The sequence below is a fragment of the Condylura cristata genome, unplaced genomic scaffold (genome assembly GCF_000260355.1).
Source record: "Condylura cristata isolate star-nosed mole 26May11 unplaced genomic scaffold, ConCri1.0 scaffold00023, whole genome shotgun sequence".
NCBI lineage: Eukaryota > Metazoa > Chordata > Mammalia > Eulipotyphla > Talpidae > Condylura > Condylura cristata.
The window spans coordinates 18911461-18929228 of NW_004567124.1; the positions used below are offsets into that span (position 1 = coordinate 18911461).

General features: G+C 38.4%; 1 protein-coding gene across 3 annotated transcripts in view; it reads left to right on the forward strand.

The window, feature by feature from the left end:
* Positions 1-17768, forward strand: part of ATP8B4 (ATPase, class I, type 8B, member 4) — a 223415-nt gene that overhangs the window by 61402 nt on the left and 144245 nt on the right. For all 3 annotated transcript variants that reach the window (XM_012728821.1, XM_012728823.1, XM_012728824.1), the window contains exon 6: positions 2424-2485. In XM_012728821.1, coding sequence (XP_012584275.1) covers positions 2424-2485 — 62 coding nt within the window. The remainder of the gene's footprint in view (positions 1-2423; positions 2486-17768) is intronic.

Consider the following 17768-nt stretch of genomic DNA (forward strand, 5'->3'; position numbering starts at 1 on the left):
CGCCTGGTCCATTATACTCCTGCTATGAGTGAAACCATCCGGTATTTTTCTTTCTCTTTCTGGCTTATCTCACTCAGCATGATCTTTTCCAGCTCCATCGGATAGGAACTTTTAACAGTGAATTTCAGTAGAACATCTCTGGAGCAAATGTGTGACTTCTTCATTATTCATCTTTCAGGGAAGTATACTCATGAGTTGCTACACTATGACTTTAAGGGTCTCATTCATTGTAGTCACATTTCTTAGAAGAGTAATTGGTAGGGTAGAAAGAAATGGCTTTAGATAGAGATGTCTTAATGTCTTATCCTTTCCTGTTCTAGCAGTGTGATTGAGACAAACAATTTCTTTGAACTTTCCTCTCTCTGTATAATGAAGCCAATAACATTAGTACTGTTGGGAGGACAAAAGATATGCTCTGTATAAAGCACCTGGTACAGAGCCTGGCTTACCAGGGTATACACTCAATGTTGGTTGCCTCACTCTTTATCCTGGTGCAGTTCTTGTCTTAACCTTCATCTCTCTTTATACGTAGAAAATGTCAAAAAGAGTCAATCTGGATGAGACTGCCATTTCTAGTCTTCCCAGACTCCATCAGTCAAATTTCAAGCCCCCTTGGCAAAAAGCCTGAGCAGAAGTGGAATTGGGTCCACCTTGAGGCTCAGAGGGCTCAGTTTTCAGGGGATGAGTTGATGGGTTCTTTCCTGTGATGCCCTGCTAGTTAATTTAGGGGACTCTTTATTAGGTCAGGTGTAGATATGAGTAAATACTAATCTCCTATTGTCTTTACCATGGTTAATGCTTGAGTATGCATTCATTTTTTGGTACTGTGTGCTAGTCCAACGATCAGATATCATTATCAGTCAGCATCTTGGCAGGAGAAAGATGTTACCCTGAAAAGGGGGGAGAGTGAAGAAAGAAGAATAAAGGGGATGAGAAAAGGAATGTCTTGGGTGGCAAGACACTTCTAGGCCTGGAATGGCAAAGGACAGAAGTGATTCGCAGACCTGGAGGTACAGTTGGGAGCCACACATCAGTCAGGGATATCTGCATAGGAATTCTATTCACTGCTTCCACAACTGGAAGGAAGCTAGGGAATAAATGTTTCATTTACTCCCTTTGGGTCTTCTGTTCTTCCTGCACCACTTATTGGCCATGGCCAACCAGAAACCAGAGTAAAGGACCATATGGATTAGTTTCCCCATGCACAGAGCACAATGGAAAAATATGGCATGTATATATTGAGGAGCAAATAGACATAACCATCATGCTTATCAAATTATGCACGCAGAATAATCTTTCCATTTCCATCGTTCTTTTGGTGGGCTGAAGTTGCATGCCAGTGATGGACCGACAATATAAATCCTCTACTTAAGTTATAAAAATGCTTCTCATGTTACAGATGCTAATTTCCTGTGCTTTCATATTTTTCTGGTATTATCATGAACTTATACCTGGCAATTAGTGGAATTGTCTACACTGGGTATAGAATAACAGAAAAATTGGGATGGGTTTGGGAAGGATGTTGAAAAGGGAAGGATTGGTGGACACATTTTATATATTAGGTTGTTGATATAGTACTTTAAATATTTTTGAAAAGGGGAAAAAGCACACTGATCCTGATGATTATAATCTTTGAAATCAAAGTTTAATCTTGCCTGATAATATCCCATTCATCTACACATTTGGGCTAATTGGTTGAAATAATGCCTTATCTCCACTGTTGTCTATTTCTATCTGATATTTCTAGTTCATGTGGAAAATGAATGATACCAATTATGAATTTAGTAGAGGGTTCATAACATTTGGGTTCGTCTAAGCAATTTAAGATGTTTACATTGAAATATACAGTAAGAAATAAGGTCACTTGGGCATAAGGACACAAATCCACAACAAATGTGCTTTGGTTTGTATTTTGATTTTTGTTTTAAATGCTCAGCATTTCATAAGATCACTGTTAACAATTAGAATTTCTGGAGAATAGAAATACATATTGTTACTAGCAATTTCTTGACGTCAAAGAAATCCTAAAACAGAATGAATGATGTTCCAGTAGAGTATTGAGCACATATGTGAGAGAAATGGAAGCTCCTAGTCATCTTTATGGAAGATATCACCATTCATGTATGGCTTCTTTGCAATTATGCTGCAGAGTAAAGAGCATGTTATCTTCTTAGAAGCAAAGAGTTTGTAAGGAAAGAAGAGCACATGCCTAGACTTGTTCCACTGGTGATACCCAGGCTGGGGTTTTATGAAGTGTCTTGATTCAGATTTCCAACATATGGATTTTGGTCCACAGTAAGCATAGGTTCTTATTTTGGGTGATTGATGCTGTCAAAGCAGATGAACTCAAAGTATTTTCAGTGTCCCTCTTTATGCACACAAAGTCTGATTAATTTTTTTTTCACAAACACTTTGATTTTTAGCTTCGGCACAAGACTGATAATCAAGTGAATAATCGGAAATCTGAAGTGCTCATCGACAGCAAGTAAGAAATACATTTTGTGGGTAATTTTTAGGATTTCTGGGACCTCAAAACTAGTCTTGACATTGGTGATTATTTTTCCTTAGATTACATAAATATACATTTCTTTCTCCCTTCAATTAAAAATGGAAACATAAGTCTATTCTGTCTCTGGGATTCTTTGTTGTGTTCAGCAAATGATTGTACTTCTCTCTTAACTTTTTTTTTTTAAGGATTTATTTATTTATGCATACAGAACTGGGGTACAGGCCAGAAGTGTGGGAGTGGTGAGAGGCTTCACCAGAAACAGAGTGGGGAGCAGAACAGATTGACTAAGTACACTGCTGAGGGGATCAGTGGGTGGGTCAAGAGAGGTCTGCCATTCCAGGTCGGTCACCCCCAGGGCAGGGATTGAACTCATGCTGAAGGCTTTAGCTTCTTAGTACTGTGCTTTAACCCGCTATGCTACCAGTGAGGGCCCCCTCTTAATTCTTACTTTAAATTCCTTTGGTGTCTCTTTTGTGGAATACAGGTATTTTTGTCATTTTTCATTTCTGGAATTGGCATATGTTATATTTGTATGAGTTAGATATTTCAGAAATATTTGAATTATTTAATTTGCTAATTTCTGGGGAATGATACTAGAGAGACTTTGATACATTACTGTATCAAGTGATAGTGATACAAACTTTGTATTCACTTGATAGTTGAATTTAATATATAAATGATATAATAAATTTATGTTACTTACCACAATATGAATTTTTATTGCTTTTAAATTCATCTATGAATAAAGGAATGCTTACAGGAATGATTCTTAAATCTGAAATATATTGAGACATGTATTTACACACAAACATTAGCAAAAACATCTCCTGAAAACTTAGCAGAGGTAAATTTCAAACCTTTTATTCTATTGATTCTTCCTCTCTTTGTCCTGTTTTTGCTGATAAGCAAAATAAATTTGTAAATAACTTACTTTAATCTGTCAGTCAGTCACACTGAATGATGATTTTGAAGAGTTTGAATATTATGTAGAATATAGTTTTAAAAGGGAAATTTAAAAAATAAATGAGTCATATAGGATGGAAAATTCCCAGAAATTATAAAGGTACTAGGAAAAGCTATGAAATCTAGAAAATTGCTGGCAAGATTAAAGTAGTTAATCTCTTTCACAGCAAAAAAGCTTACTGATCACTAATAATACAACGACTACACACTGTTTTCTTTTACTGACTTGTTTCAGAAAATGATTTTGGATGCATAATGAATAAAAATGATTTTGATGTGAAACTATAACTGTAAAGACAGATAACCTCAAAGTGTGATCCTGGTGTGACATGGATAAACCATAAAGATGCCTAAAGCCATTTGATTCATTTCCAATGTTAGAATTTTTTGAATTGTTACTACTATAATATGGTGTGCAAAAGCATGGGTTTTGCTCTGAGAGACTTCTGTGTGAATTTGACCCTGCATAAGTGTGGTCTGAGGTAAGTTCCTGCATTCTGTGATTCTGTAAACTAATGTGGTATGTGGCTTTGAGCTCAAGTGCTGCTTATCGTGACTTTCTCAGGCCTTGCTGTTCAGACTGGGTATATGAGACATTAATAAAATGTGTCTTTTCCCTAAAGAACATGTAATAATCTTTAGGGAATAATAGTAATTCCTTTAAGAACAAAGTATTTTTAAAACATGTACATTTACATGATGAGTGTGAACTAATGGCCCTAGCATATCTTTTAATGTCTCTCTAGTTTCTAGTTAAATTTTTTGCAACATCTGGACAGTAACAGATATTGGGGCCTCTATCTGAAGGCTGTGGCATTAATCCAGTAATTTAGATATTCAAGAACTGCATGACATTATTCTAGCTATTTATGTTAGCAATCATTGTCATTATTATGAGAAGTAGTATTAGTATTATTTTTTGTTTTTGTTTAGCTTTGTTGATTTCTTATGAGATAGCATCTCTCTGTAATTCAATATGGCATGATATATTGAAAAGTATTATTGTTGGCTCTCCCTAGTGGCACAATGGGTTAGCACGCAGCACTGCAAGCTGGGCACAGCCACTTCAGTGCCAGTTCAATCCCCGGCCCCGGAGGTGACCCACATAGCGCATCAGACCTCTCCTGGCTTGCCTGCTGCTCCCCTCAGCAGTGTATTTCTGTTGATCTACCTGTTCTGCTCCCCACTCTGTTTCTGGTGAACCCTCTCACTGCCCCTGCACCCCAGTTCTATATGCATAAATAAATAAATCTTAAAAAAAAAGTATCATTGCTGATCCTGTAAAATTGAAGGAAGAAGCACATATCATTGATAACGGAGCATTGTTTAGGATCCAGGAAGAATCAGGCAACATTTTCCATTTGTAAGATTCCCCAGTACCGTAAGCTTCTCTAAGGCAGGAATCATCTCTCTTGACCATGTTTGTACCCCGTGAATATAGCACAGTGTCTGCTGAATTTTCAAACTGACCAGAAAGAAGAATTCTTGCTGAACAGGCAACTATCAGAGGAACTTTATCTACCTAATTTTGCCCAACTGCATAAGCCAATAATAGCTAGGGTGGTGGTTACTGCAAAATGTATTCAGACTGAGTTTTCACTTTTTAGATCTTGAGACATTGGAGAAATCAAATGTACTCAGACCTGAGAGCCCAGGGAATGCTTAAATCCTTATTTAGAGTTAGTGGTTGGAGAGGAAGCTTCTGGGACTCTTTCAAGATCCCCATTGTCTTCTGTGCTCACTCCCAGCTCCCCTGTGTGTTGCTTGTAAAGACTTGCACCTCCCGCTTTGCTTAGCCTGAGGCTCTTGGGCTGCTGGAACCAGTGACTGGTAGTGCTCAAGTATGAAAGAACATTGCTCTTATCTCCCTTATCCCTTTCTCCAAGAAGCACTTTCCTAATGAACCACTTGCATGCAAACCCTCTCTCAGAACCTGCTTTTAGGGAATGTGATCTAAGATAGTGGTAAATGTATGCTTGTCTCCATGCCACTGTTAATGGAAAATTTTGAGAACATGTTTTGGGGATCTATCCTTGGCAACTGTCGGTGATAATCCAGGGAGAGAGTAAAAAGCCTAGAGAGGGCCAGGGGAAAACAGGTTTTTTTTTTTTTTAAAGATTTATTCATTCGTACAGAACTGGGGTACAGGCCAGAGATGTGGAGGGTGAGAGGATCCCCCAGAGACAGAGCGGGGAGCAGAACAGGCAGATCTACGAAGTACACTGCTGGGGGGAGCAGCGGGCGGGCCAGGAGAGGTCTGCCTCGCCATGTGGATCACCTCCAGGGCAGGCGGGAATCGAACCCATGCGGAAGTGGCTTAAGCCTCCCTGTGCTGTGCTTTAACCCGCTGCGCCACCAGGGAGGGCCCGGAGACCAGGTTTTAGGTGGAGTGGGTGTCACTTGGCATGGGCACAACCAGAAATTTGTGGCATCTCTTGTGTGCTCCAGGAAGAAGATCTTGGACTTGTGATCTCCATGGGCTAAGCTAGGCTGGAGTCACGGTCAGCTCTGGGGAGGAGGCAGCTGTTAAAACCGTGGGCAGAAAGCACCTGTCAGAAAACCTGGGTCCCTGTAAGGGATCACTGTGCTCTGTTAAGCAATTTCTTTTTTGTTTTTCCTCCATTTTAAATAATTTATTTATTCATATATATTTTACTTCAGTGTTCATTTTTTTTAATGTTTATTTTTCTTATGGGCTCAGGACTCCCTTCTCCTGGGGTCAGAAGTGAGAGGCTGGGCATTTATGTTCATACTTAATACATATATGTTGTGCAACTGCCAGTGCTTCTACATTTAACTACTCTAAAGCCCCAAAATGTGAATAATGGTGCCCCTGTTTTAGAATTGGAGAGATTAAGGCCAGGTTTCCATGGCAAGTAAGAGCCTAAATTAGACTTCCACTTATTTGTGAAGTAATTTCTAAAGTGGCCTTTGAGGTTTGATATGTCTTCACTGTGTATTTTGTATTGAAACAGTTTTGCATGGTTACATAATATAAACATGATTACATAATATATATTTAATTTCTGTGTTAACATATATGTAAATAAACACACATACACTTTCAGGGCCTGGCACTTTACTCTTCTACATTCCTAACATTGTAAACCTAAGCCACTTTGTATGCTGACATTATACACTTAAACCACAGATAATTAGAAAAATAAAATTCTTTCTTTATAACTTGCCTTTTCAATTCATTTTTTTTTTTTTGGTTTTGTTACTCATATTCTTTTCCAATCAGGATCAATCTTCTGCATGTGCAATCTGTTATAATACGTGAAAACACCTAAGAAATATGTGTTGCATTAGTCTGATAAAATCTTTTGGTAACTTTAGTTTTTACAGTAATAGGAGTAGCAAGATTTTTCATATTATAGAAATGAATGTTACCACTCTATAGGAAATGTATATTGTTAATCCACACTCTGAACAATCTGCTGCTCAATCTGTGACTACCAATAGCTACTCTACTATTTCACCAAAGGAAGCTTCCTTGAATCTTGCTAACATCCTTGGCCATAGTAGAAACAAGTAAGCAGGTGAGGGACTTGAGACAGACTCCGAAAGTTCCTGCTAAGGTGATCTAATTGGTGCTTCTCATTTGGGGTGCACTCTCCATCAGCGCCCCATGACACAGCAGAGCAGTTAAATGAGGGTCTCGAAAGTGAGGTTTTGATGGTTTTAAAGTTTTTAAGACCATATATGTAGAGTCAAGAGTCTCTAGTTGAAGCCACCTCTTTACCCATATCTGTAGCTTTATGCCTATATTTCTGTGATTTTAAAGGACAGACAAGGAAGAGAACTCCATTAATTTTTAATATGGCATAAACAGCATTTATTCACACTATAAATTTTCTTACAAAGGAATAATTACATATGTAGTAAAATTCACGTTTTTAGCCAAACACTTGGTCAATTAGTAATTATTATGCTATGCTTTTCTTTCAGAAATTCAAGATTTAATTTTTCCTCTTTGATATTTTCCCCACCCACCCAAGGGCACCCTTTATCACATGTCACTGGGACCCCCTTCCCCACTTTGTCCCTGTCCCACTCTCCCTTCTATCAACATCGATTCCTCAGCCATTTCTGGACTTTGTTTGGGTTTACTTTCTTTGTTTTGTTTCTCTGTGTTCCAAGTATGAGTGAAATCATCTGATGTTTGTCTTTTCTCTCTGGCTTAGTTCACTTAACATAACCTCCTCTAATTCCATCCATGTCACAGTGAAAAGAGTTCATCCTTTTCTCTTTTTGATAGCTAAATAATATTCCATCATGTCTATGTACCATCTCTTCTTAGCCTAATCATCTGTCACTAAGCATTTAGGTTGTTTCCTGAACTTGTTAACCCACACTATGAAAAATATGCTGGTTAAATCTGTGACAACCAATAGCTATTGGCTATTATAACCAGCACTGCAATGAATATACAAATGCATAGATCCTTTTAAACACATGTTTTTGAAGTTTTTGATAAATATTAAGGAGCAGAAATTCTGGATCATATGGATTAGTATTTTGAGACATCCCAGCCCAGATTTTTTCCCATAGGGATTGTACCAGTCTACATTCCCATTGACTTTCTGTCTGGGTGATCTGTCCACTGATGTAAGTAGGGCATTGAAGTCCCCTACTTGCTTGTTGTATTTGTGTTTCTACAACCTAAATGCTCAGTGACAGTTGACTAGATTAAGATTTGATACATAGACATAATGGAATACTATTGAGTGATTAAAAAAGAAAAGGATGAACTCCTTTCACTAGTGACAACATGGATGGAATTAGAGGAGGTTATGCTAAGTGAACTAAGCCAGAGAGAAAAGACAAACATCAGATGATTTCACTCATATGTGGAACACAGAGAAACGAAACAAAGAAACTGACAAAGCCAATGTCCTTTTTATAGTCTTGGTAATACTTGTTATATATTTTGTTGTTCTTTCATTTGGTAGGTATATATTGATGGGCATTATGTCTTCCTGATGTATTAATCTCTCTTAATAATTATATAATGTCCTTCTCTAGTCTTCTCTCTCTCTCTCTCTTTTTAATCAAACAGTTGATTTTATGTACTCTAAATATGGTTGTTCCTGGGTTTCTTTGGGTTCCCTTTTCTGGTAGGATTGTTTTCCAGCCATTCACTTTGAGCCTATGTTTATCTTTAGAGTTCAAGTGGGTATCCTGGAGGCAACTGAAAGTTGGGTTTTGTTTCTGATCCAACTAGTCACTCTGTAATTTTTGATTGGTAAGTTCAGTTAATTTACATTGAGTGATAATTGATATATAATGATTTGCTATTGTCATTTTATCTTGAGAGTTGTACCTATTTATATCCTTAGTTAATTGTGGTTTTCTTTGCTTTGATTTAGGTAGGCATACTATTTTCAACATTTCTTATTGGGGAGTCTAGTGAGTGTTGGGAAGGAACTCAGCTTCTAGAGTGGCTGATAACTGGGCTTGGGTTCCTGCCCAGGGCTGTTGCTGTCAGTGCACATTGCAGCCCTCTGTCTTCAGACTTTGTTCTTTGGCTTTGTTCTGCTGCACTGGACTGAGAATTTTGAAATAATGATTATTCTGTATATGCTTGGTTAGATAAAATAGGTTGTTATAGAACTGAGGCATCCAGAAGGGGAGGGCTTGGGGATGGGAGGGAGGGCGGGCAGGGACCCAGTGGAACATGGTGGAAGATTATTGGAGCACTGGTGGTGGGCATGGTCTGATAGCATACATTTGTAAAGATTTGAATCTGTATCCCCAAGAGCAGATACAAAGATGCAAACCAAATTTACTCCAATAAACATAACCTGAAAACAAAGTTACTGAAATTTAATTTACTTTTTTTTTTTTTAAAAGAAGGGCATTTTTTTTTTTTTTTTGCATGCAGTGAATAGAACTTTTTCGAACGAGGCTAAAATTACCCATGTAACTTAACCTTTGTGGCTGACAACTTCTCCTATTGGATGGCTTTGCCTTGTGCAAAAACTAATTACTGGCAAAAGAGCTGAGTAGAAAAGAAACTAAACACTGCCCTGATTCAACTTATGATTCTGTGTCATTTTTCACTAATGTAAGTCAGCATCATTTTTTGTTAATGTTTTTATTGTCCTATCTTCTGAAATTATACTTGTGCACTGGAATAAGTTGAGTTCAGATATTCAGTGCAGTAACTCATCTTTAAGTCAGGATGTTTTCCTGATACCTGTAGATTTCAAATTGTTCCTGATTTTTGTGCAACAGTTTCTACTTTCCCCAGCACTGATAAATTTTGCTTAAATATCTTAAGCCATTCCATCAGTCTTCTTTTGGAAATGCTGTGTATTTAAAGACAGAAGCAAGTGTTTTCTTCCATTATTGCAGAATATTGTCTCTGTAGTATTCAAGTCTGTTATTCTTAGATTCTGCATAATAATGTAAAAAAGTATACTTTCAATAGGTGGGAACTTTCCCTTTGTTAAATCAACCTTTCCAGGTTGATTAAATGATGACTTCCAGTAGATATTAGGATAAAACCTTTTCTTTCATTTTTTTCTTTAGCATATAGATTTTTCCATATAAAGTTATCATATTTCAATTAAGAGAAATTTGGAAACTAAGAGAAAGGAGAAGGAAGAAAGTAATATTTACACTTCTGTTACCCAAGAGTAATTATTTTTTAGTGCTTTCTTGAATTTTCTTTTTGTCTTTTTCATGTCCAGATCCTGTAATTATAGTTATGTATATCCTGTTTACACTCACTTTACATTATTACAGATTTTTTTTTTTAGTATCTTTATGTGGTCTTTAGACATACAATTTTTAGGGGCTGCACAAAATTTCACTGAGTCCATATCTCATAATTCATATTACCATTTCCCTATTGTTTGATATTGTCTGTTTTTAATTTTCAAATATCATTTGGGGATCTTTCTAAACTATAGAATTACCCATTTCTGTGATAATGGGTTTTTGTGACATCTCCCTTATCCATGGGAGATATTCCCAAGACACCCAGTGCAGAGAGTACCAAACCCAGGTAGTATGTATACTATCTTTTTTATTTACAAATTAGGCATAACAGGAGATTAAATAAAGTAGAAAAATTAGAAAATAATTTTACAAACTAATAAAATAGAAAAATTATAGCAATAATTTATACTATAATAAAAGTTATGTGACTTTTTTCTTTCTCATCTTATATATGTATAAGATGTATATATACATCTTATTACATGTAATATTTTTGGACTGCAGTTGGGTCACTGAAACCAGGAAGACAAAACTGGATAAGGGAGGGATACTGTGTTTCCTGGATGAAGCCATTAGCAATGGAAACATCATTACTCCACCCATTGACTATTCCCTTCACCAGAGAGTCCAGGGTGGAATTGTGAGCAGACTTGGGAGGGCTCAGTTCCATCAAACATGGATGTATCCTGCTTGGCTGTCAGATCACTGCAACCAAGTTCCAAGTTTATTTTTTCTTAATCATAGCACAATATGGAAAGAACTCTAAAATGTTCTGCTTTAGAGAATGATTTTAATGACACATGTAAATCCCCAGACATCAATAACTTGAAACAGTTTGAATATAAGTTTTAAATTATAACTACTAACTTTATAGCACTCACATGCAAATTCTATACATTAGTTTCGGTCTCAGAGTTCCTAGAGAAAACTTGGGCAGTAATTCAGAAGTATGGCTAGCAGATCCTTTGGGCAGCTGTGAAGGAATCCTTCCCATCTTCTGCATCCTGCCAAATTTGAGTTATGTGGACTAATGGTCGAGAGACTATCATTTGTTGTTGAATTCTTGAGAATAAGTAAGAGCGGGGGAATTTTTGTATGGCGTTATTTGATCCAAAATGTCAATCCTGGGTAAGAGTGGATTATTACTTTATTAAATGTGTCCTTGTTTTTACTACTTGAACACCTGCAACCCAAAATTCCAAACATTATTGTAACTCATGTGTCTGGAGCTGGATCACACTTTGTGTGTCTGTGCCTCTTAAAAGTGTGGGAAGGGGACATGAGAGGTTCTGCAGTAGAATGATCAATTCAAGCATTGAGTTGCTTCATCTTTATAGGGCCTGTGGACTGGCAATGGAGTGGCTAAAACTAGAACCGAGCACTAACTTTCTAAGACATTTTCCTGCCTTATATGTTGTGATAGTACCATTAGGCCTAGTGAACAGTTATTTAGGGTCTATATGAAGCAGCCTGCATACTTGAAGGGAAAATTTGAGGCAAAAAGCTTGGTTTTTAAAAAGATTTATTTACACATACAGAACTGGGGTATAAGCCAGAAGTGAGGGGCAGTGAGAGGCTTACCAGAGACAGAGTGGGGAGCAGTACAGGCCTACTAATGAAGTTCACTGCTGAACGGAGTAGGGGGTGTGTCAGGAGAGGTCTGCTGCGCCATGTGGGTCACCCCCAGGTCCTGGGATGGAATGTTAGTAGAACACACTGTTACGTGCTTAAATAACAGTGACCGAAAAACAAGTTAATGAGAGTAATCTTGATGTTTTGAACGAAGTGGTTAAAAAAATTATTTTTTAACTCATGCTGCTAGCTTACAGTGCAAGTGTTTCAAAAATAGTTTCACCCTCAGTAAATTAATTTCAGTTTCTTAAATTTTGGCTTCATCATTTCTTGGGTTGTTTCAGTGTTTTAGCTTTGCATATGGAAGGGTCTATTTGCCAATAGGCTGGTTTCTATACGTGAGCTGTGACATTGTTATAGTTCCTATAATTTATTTTCCATTGTAATCAATTACTGTATTGCATAAATTCAGGTTTTAAGTGTTGAATTTCTAAATGGTGACCATTTCTCCAAATTAAGTGCATCTTGAAATAACAGGAAATTATAACACTTTCAAAATCCTGCACATGGGTTTTTCAGTGGCATCTCCTAATTTCTTAACTTTATGTAACCCAGATGTGAGCTGCTCCCTTTTATTTTTCTTAGGGCTCCCTCAAACCATCCCCCTACCCCCCACCCCTCCTCTTAAAAGCATAGAGAACAAGGTAGAGTTGACTGAAGATTTTGGACTGGGGATAAAAATGATGTGGTTTATTTCACATACCCCATATCAAACAATGGAAAATTCCATTGTAATAGTCCTCTTCCCCAAATTTCTCTTTCTCTTGTGCTGGCCTTTTAAATCTCTCCCCGAATTGCCCCCATCCCCTTTCCTAAGTAACTGGGGCCTCTTATATTTCATTTTTATTACTTAATGTAGTTTGGTTCTTCCTTGGCTCTGAACCGAAGCCCATCAGAGCTGCTCACCAAAACATCACCCTTATGAACTAGGATCTACTTATCTTGGATAACATGGAAGTTAAAAACACACCAGTTTCATATAAGTGACCTCTCTTCATCATGTTCTTTCCTCGCTTCTCTCCGGGAAGCCTAGGCTTCTATCTTATTCCTTAGCTCATGATATAGAGTCTCATGTTGCCACACTGCCTTTACTGTAAATCTGCATTTATGCATATTTACAACATATATGTAATTAAATTTGGCTGTTTTTCTACAAAAAAAAACCACACCAATTTCTATGTAACATTTAAAGTCTGATTCTGTCTCTCTTAAAAAAATAAGTTTATGTATTTCTACTCAGTTATCATAGGGAGGAAGGAGATCTAGAATTTCTTTTGCAAAAGAACCCCAAACTTAAACCACAAAGGCCTTGTGAATGTCACAACACAACTTTAATAATGTAAAGTCTTCTTAAGCTCTTAAAATTTAAAAACTGTAAAGATCATAATATTATAGTGAGTCAATTTGGTTTTAATCAGAATCTAGAAATTGTCTATACCAAGCCAAACAAATACTCTAGTAGCAATTTTCAATCAAAATCAACCACTTATTGTTGACTACCTACTTACTCATATCTGTTACAGGGGCATTTTACTTTAGATTTATGAGGATAATCTCAATGGTTATTTCCTATAAACATTTAAACAATTTTAAAAAATATTTATTTATGCATACAGAACTGGGGTACAGGTGAGAGGAACATGGGAGGTGAGCGGATTCACCAGAGGCAGAGCGGGGAGCAGAACAGGCAGTTAGATGAAGTACACTGCTGAGGGGAGCAGTGGGTGGTCAGGAGAGGTCTGCCGTCCTCTAACCATTTTAAAGTGGTGTATCATCTATCTGCTGTGGGTAGAAAATTAACAAAAATTAAAGGATATAAAGAAAACACAGAAATTGCTCTTTATTCCACTACTCCCCAGATCAAAATACATTGTAGACACTAAACTTGTGAATCAACTTTGCTTTCTTTTCTCCTTTTTCCTTTATATACAATATTCATTTGAAAAACCACTGAGATTATACTACACTCTGTTGTCATGTTTTGAATGGCGGCTCCACAAAAAATTGATCATGTTCACTGGAAATTATGGATGTGACCTTACTTGGAAAAAGGGTCCTTGCAAACATAATTGTTAATGATCTGCAGATGAGATCATCCTGGTAATCTTATCACAAGTATCTTTATGTAAGAGAGAAGGAGATAAACAGGGAAGTAGACACTGGGAAGATGGAGGCAGAGATTGAAGTTATTCAGCCCCATGTCCAGATACGATGAGCTGCCAGATTTGTAGAGAGGTATGGAACAGATCTTGCCTTAGACAATAATAGAAGATAAAAAAAAAAAGAAAAAAGAGTGAGAATGGCTATGGGAAGTAAGAGTAATGATTTCTAAATTAGATCTAGAGACTCACAAGAACCTGGGAAATTTGGGCACTAAAGGAGTGATATACTTGGCAACAAAATGGAAAGAAAAGCCTGGCAGTGGCATTGTTTACCAGTTACTAAAGGTGAGGAAGGAGAAGGGGAGTGTGTAGTTGAGAGACAGTCTGAACATTGCAGAGAAAAAGAAATGGATTGTAATGATGTAGGAAAATATTTTTAAGTTTAAAGAAATTGGATAATGTTTTAAAATGGAGAATATAGAGAGCAATAAAGTATTTTTTTTCTGAAAACTTTGGAAAAGAAGTGAGCTTTCATTCAAAGTAAATACTTTTTGGGTTTTAAATTTGTCTAGCATCTGGTGCATGCGTGTGTGTGTGTGTGTGTGTGTGTGTGTGTGTGTGTAGGGTGGGCAGAGCTCGAAGGGGGAAAGAAGAAAATGGCATTGAGATTAGCAAGAGTTTCATGGAGAAGAACACATGGGCACCCCTGATGACTGAAGGGGTGATCCTGGTGACATTCATTCATTAAGATGATTCATCACATTCAAATGATGGAGTTTGCCCTGTGTGCAGTCAGTAGAGGGTAGAGTTTCATCAGGGAACATGAGGACCAGTTTCACGGGGGCTTTTGAGAGTGGTGGCAGGGGTTCATGTTGGCCACTCCTCCGTCCACTTATTCAGCTGCCATTTCTGTTATATTCCTCTATGCAGCCATGGTGCTAGGACACAGGGATTCTCAAGACCCACAGTCCTAGGAGTCTAGAGTCTAGAGAAAAATGTGACAACAGCCAGACTACTATTTTACAGCATTAGGTGCTTGGACAAAAAGAAGCAGGAGGCACTCTGGAAGCACATCTGTGGGAGATCCCTAATATAAACTTTGGGAGGTTAACAGCAGGCATTTCGTTATCTTATAATAACACATGAAAGAATTGGCTCCCAGGAAAGGTCAGTCGATGAAGAATTAACTGGCTAGCAGGGTGAGCAGAGGAGGAGTAAGGCAGAGTCCTTCCATAAAGGATGGGTAGCTCTTCATAGGATTATCATAGAGAAAAGCTAAAGCAGCTGCATGAAAAAGACAGATAGATGAGCAGCATATACCAACCCTCCCCATCCCTTTGCTGTCTTCGACTGTGTGTTCTGGTAAAATGTGGTGTAGCCACAACCACCATTTTCCTATATAATTGTTTACAGGATTCCTAGCTGATACAGAAGGGAGGACCTCTGTTGTCTTTCTACCCATGAGGTAGGGAGGTGCTTGGCATGTCCACCATTGACTGCCACCAACTGACTGAGGATCAAGGACCTCAATTTTCTCATTTATATTATAAGAAGGCTGGATACCAGTTTTTACCAACCTTTCATTTTTCTAATCAGTAGATGCCTTTCTGGATGAAATCCTCTATGGAGGCACAATTAGATGACAAATATAGATATTGCTGCTCAAGATGAAGCTGGAATAGGGAACCAGGAACGGTTGCTTATGGCTGCCCTCTCACCCTCTGTGGTGGCCCCTAAGGGGCTGCCATGGGCATCACTGACCTGTGTAATGTACTGCATGGTTCTGAGTCAGGCGGTGTACAGGGTCACATCTCTTTTGTAGACTTGCTAAATCGAAATCTCTAGTATGGCGCCTAAGACTTAATTTTTCATATGCAGCTCATGGAATTCTTATGCACATTGAAGTTTGAGTGCTACTGCGTCAGATATTTCAAAGTCCCTCCAGGCCCTTAAATACTCTTCCTCTGACCCTCTTTGTCTTCATCTTGATGGTGAGGCACCAAAGAAGGGAAGTGAGTGACTCTACAGGCTAAAAAGATTTAACAGAAACTGAGAAATTGGCAATGTAAGGGGGGATATGATGATAAGAATAGTTACTTTAGTAGTAGCAATAAAATATTAATAAAGATGATGGACGAGGAGAGTCATATATAAAAGAGCAAGAGAAAATTCTGTCATGGTCTTTTCCAACAATGAGAACATTGTATCCCAGATGGAAGAAATTGTAGCAAGAAGTGTCAGGAGATAATTCAAAACACGAGGCTGCCAGAATTAATGCCCTGACCAGATCCCCTGGCAGATCTTGGTTGTCTCTACCATAGCGTGTAATGTCATAGTGATCTTTTAACCTTACACTTGTTGATGTGCATTGATGCTTATTATGTAGCAGGTACTGTGTTAGGTGCTGCCAGTGCCCTGAATACAAACAGACATGGTCTCTGCCACCATAGACTTTAGTGTCTGGCGGAGGGAAGTAGACTTAATAAAATAGTCATGCTAAGTAGTGTGTAATTAGAAGTTGAGGCAAGTGCTGCTGAGGAAAAGATTATGGTTTAAAGAAAGACATTGTGTGTGCGTACGCATGTGTGTAGGAGTAAAGCAATTTAGGAATGGTCTCTTTGAGGAAGTAGTAAATTTAAGCTGAGAACTTAATGATGACTAGGAGCCAGTTAGGCAATGGGGGTGATGGGGTGAGAAGGAGAATTACAGACAGAGGGAACACACGTGCAAAGGTCCTGGAGAGGGAAGGAAGAGGGTGATGATGAGGGACTTAGTGGCAGAAGCGTGGCGAGCAGGCTGACAGAAGAGCAGTGTGAGGCAAAGCTGGAGGAGCTGTCAGAGTCTAGACCCTGCAGGGCCTCGAGGATCATGTTAAAAGTTTGTGTCTTTGGCCCTCCCTGGTGGTGCAGTGGGTAAACGCAGCACTAAGAAGCTAAAGCCACTTCAGCATGAGTTCGATCCCTGCCCCAGAGGTGACTCACATGGCGTGGCAGACCTCTCCTGACCCGCCCGCTGCTCCCCTCAGCAGTGTACTTCATCAGTTGTCCTGTTCTGCTCCCTACTCTGTCTCTTGTGAATCCTCTCATTGTCCCTGTACCTCTGGCCTGTACCCCAGTTCTGTGTGCATACATAAATCTTAAAAAAAAAAAGTTTGTGTTTTTTTCTTAAGAGTTTGTGGAATATGCAGTAGGGTTTGCCTTTGGAAAGGTGCATCCTTGCTGAATGTGAGGAAAGCCAGGGGAGGGTGGCCAGTGGAGATGTAGGGAGAGGGTAGTGTCCAGCTGGCTAGCTTTATACTACTGTGAAGATGATCGCTATTTCTGTTACCTAACTTTTGTGCCCAGTGTGTAATTGATGGTTAATAATTGCATGAAGGAGAAACAAAATGTATTTATTCTTTAAAGGTTTATTTTATTTATACATATAAGAACTGGGGTGTAGGCCAGAGGTGTGGGGGTGTGAGAGGACTCACCAGAGACACAATGGGGAGAGAACAGGCAGATCGATGAAATACACTGCTGAGAGGTGCAGGAAATGAGACAGGAGAGGTAGGTTATTTCCCTGGCCAAAGATTGAATTTATGCCAGAGTGGCTGTGATAGGCTGATAGCACTGAGACTTGAATCCCCCTGCCACCATGGAGGCCCTCAAAATGTATTCAAATGAAGTAAATAAACCATTTTGAGGGAAATCAGAATATCTTTTGTGTATATCCCCAAACCTTCTCTACAGCTAACAGGGCAGGGGAGGTATCTATATGTCATCCATTCTGTACACATCACTGTCTGCTACTATTGCTGCTTGAGAGTGGCAGGGGAGGTATCTATATGTCAT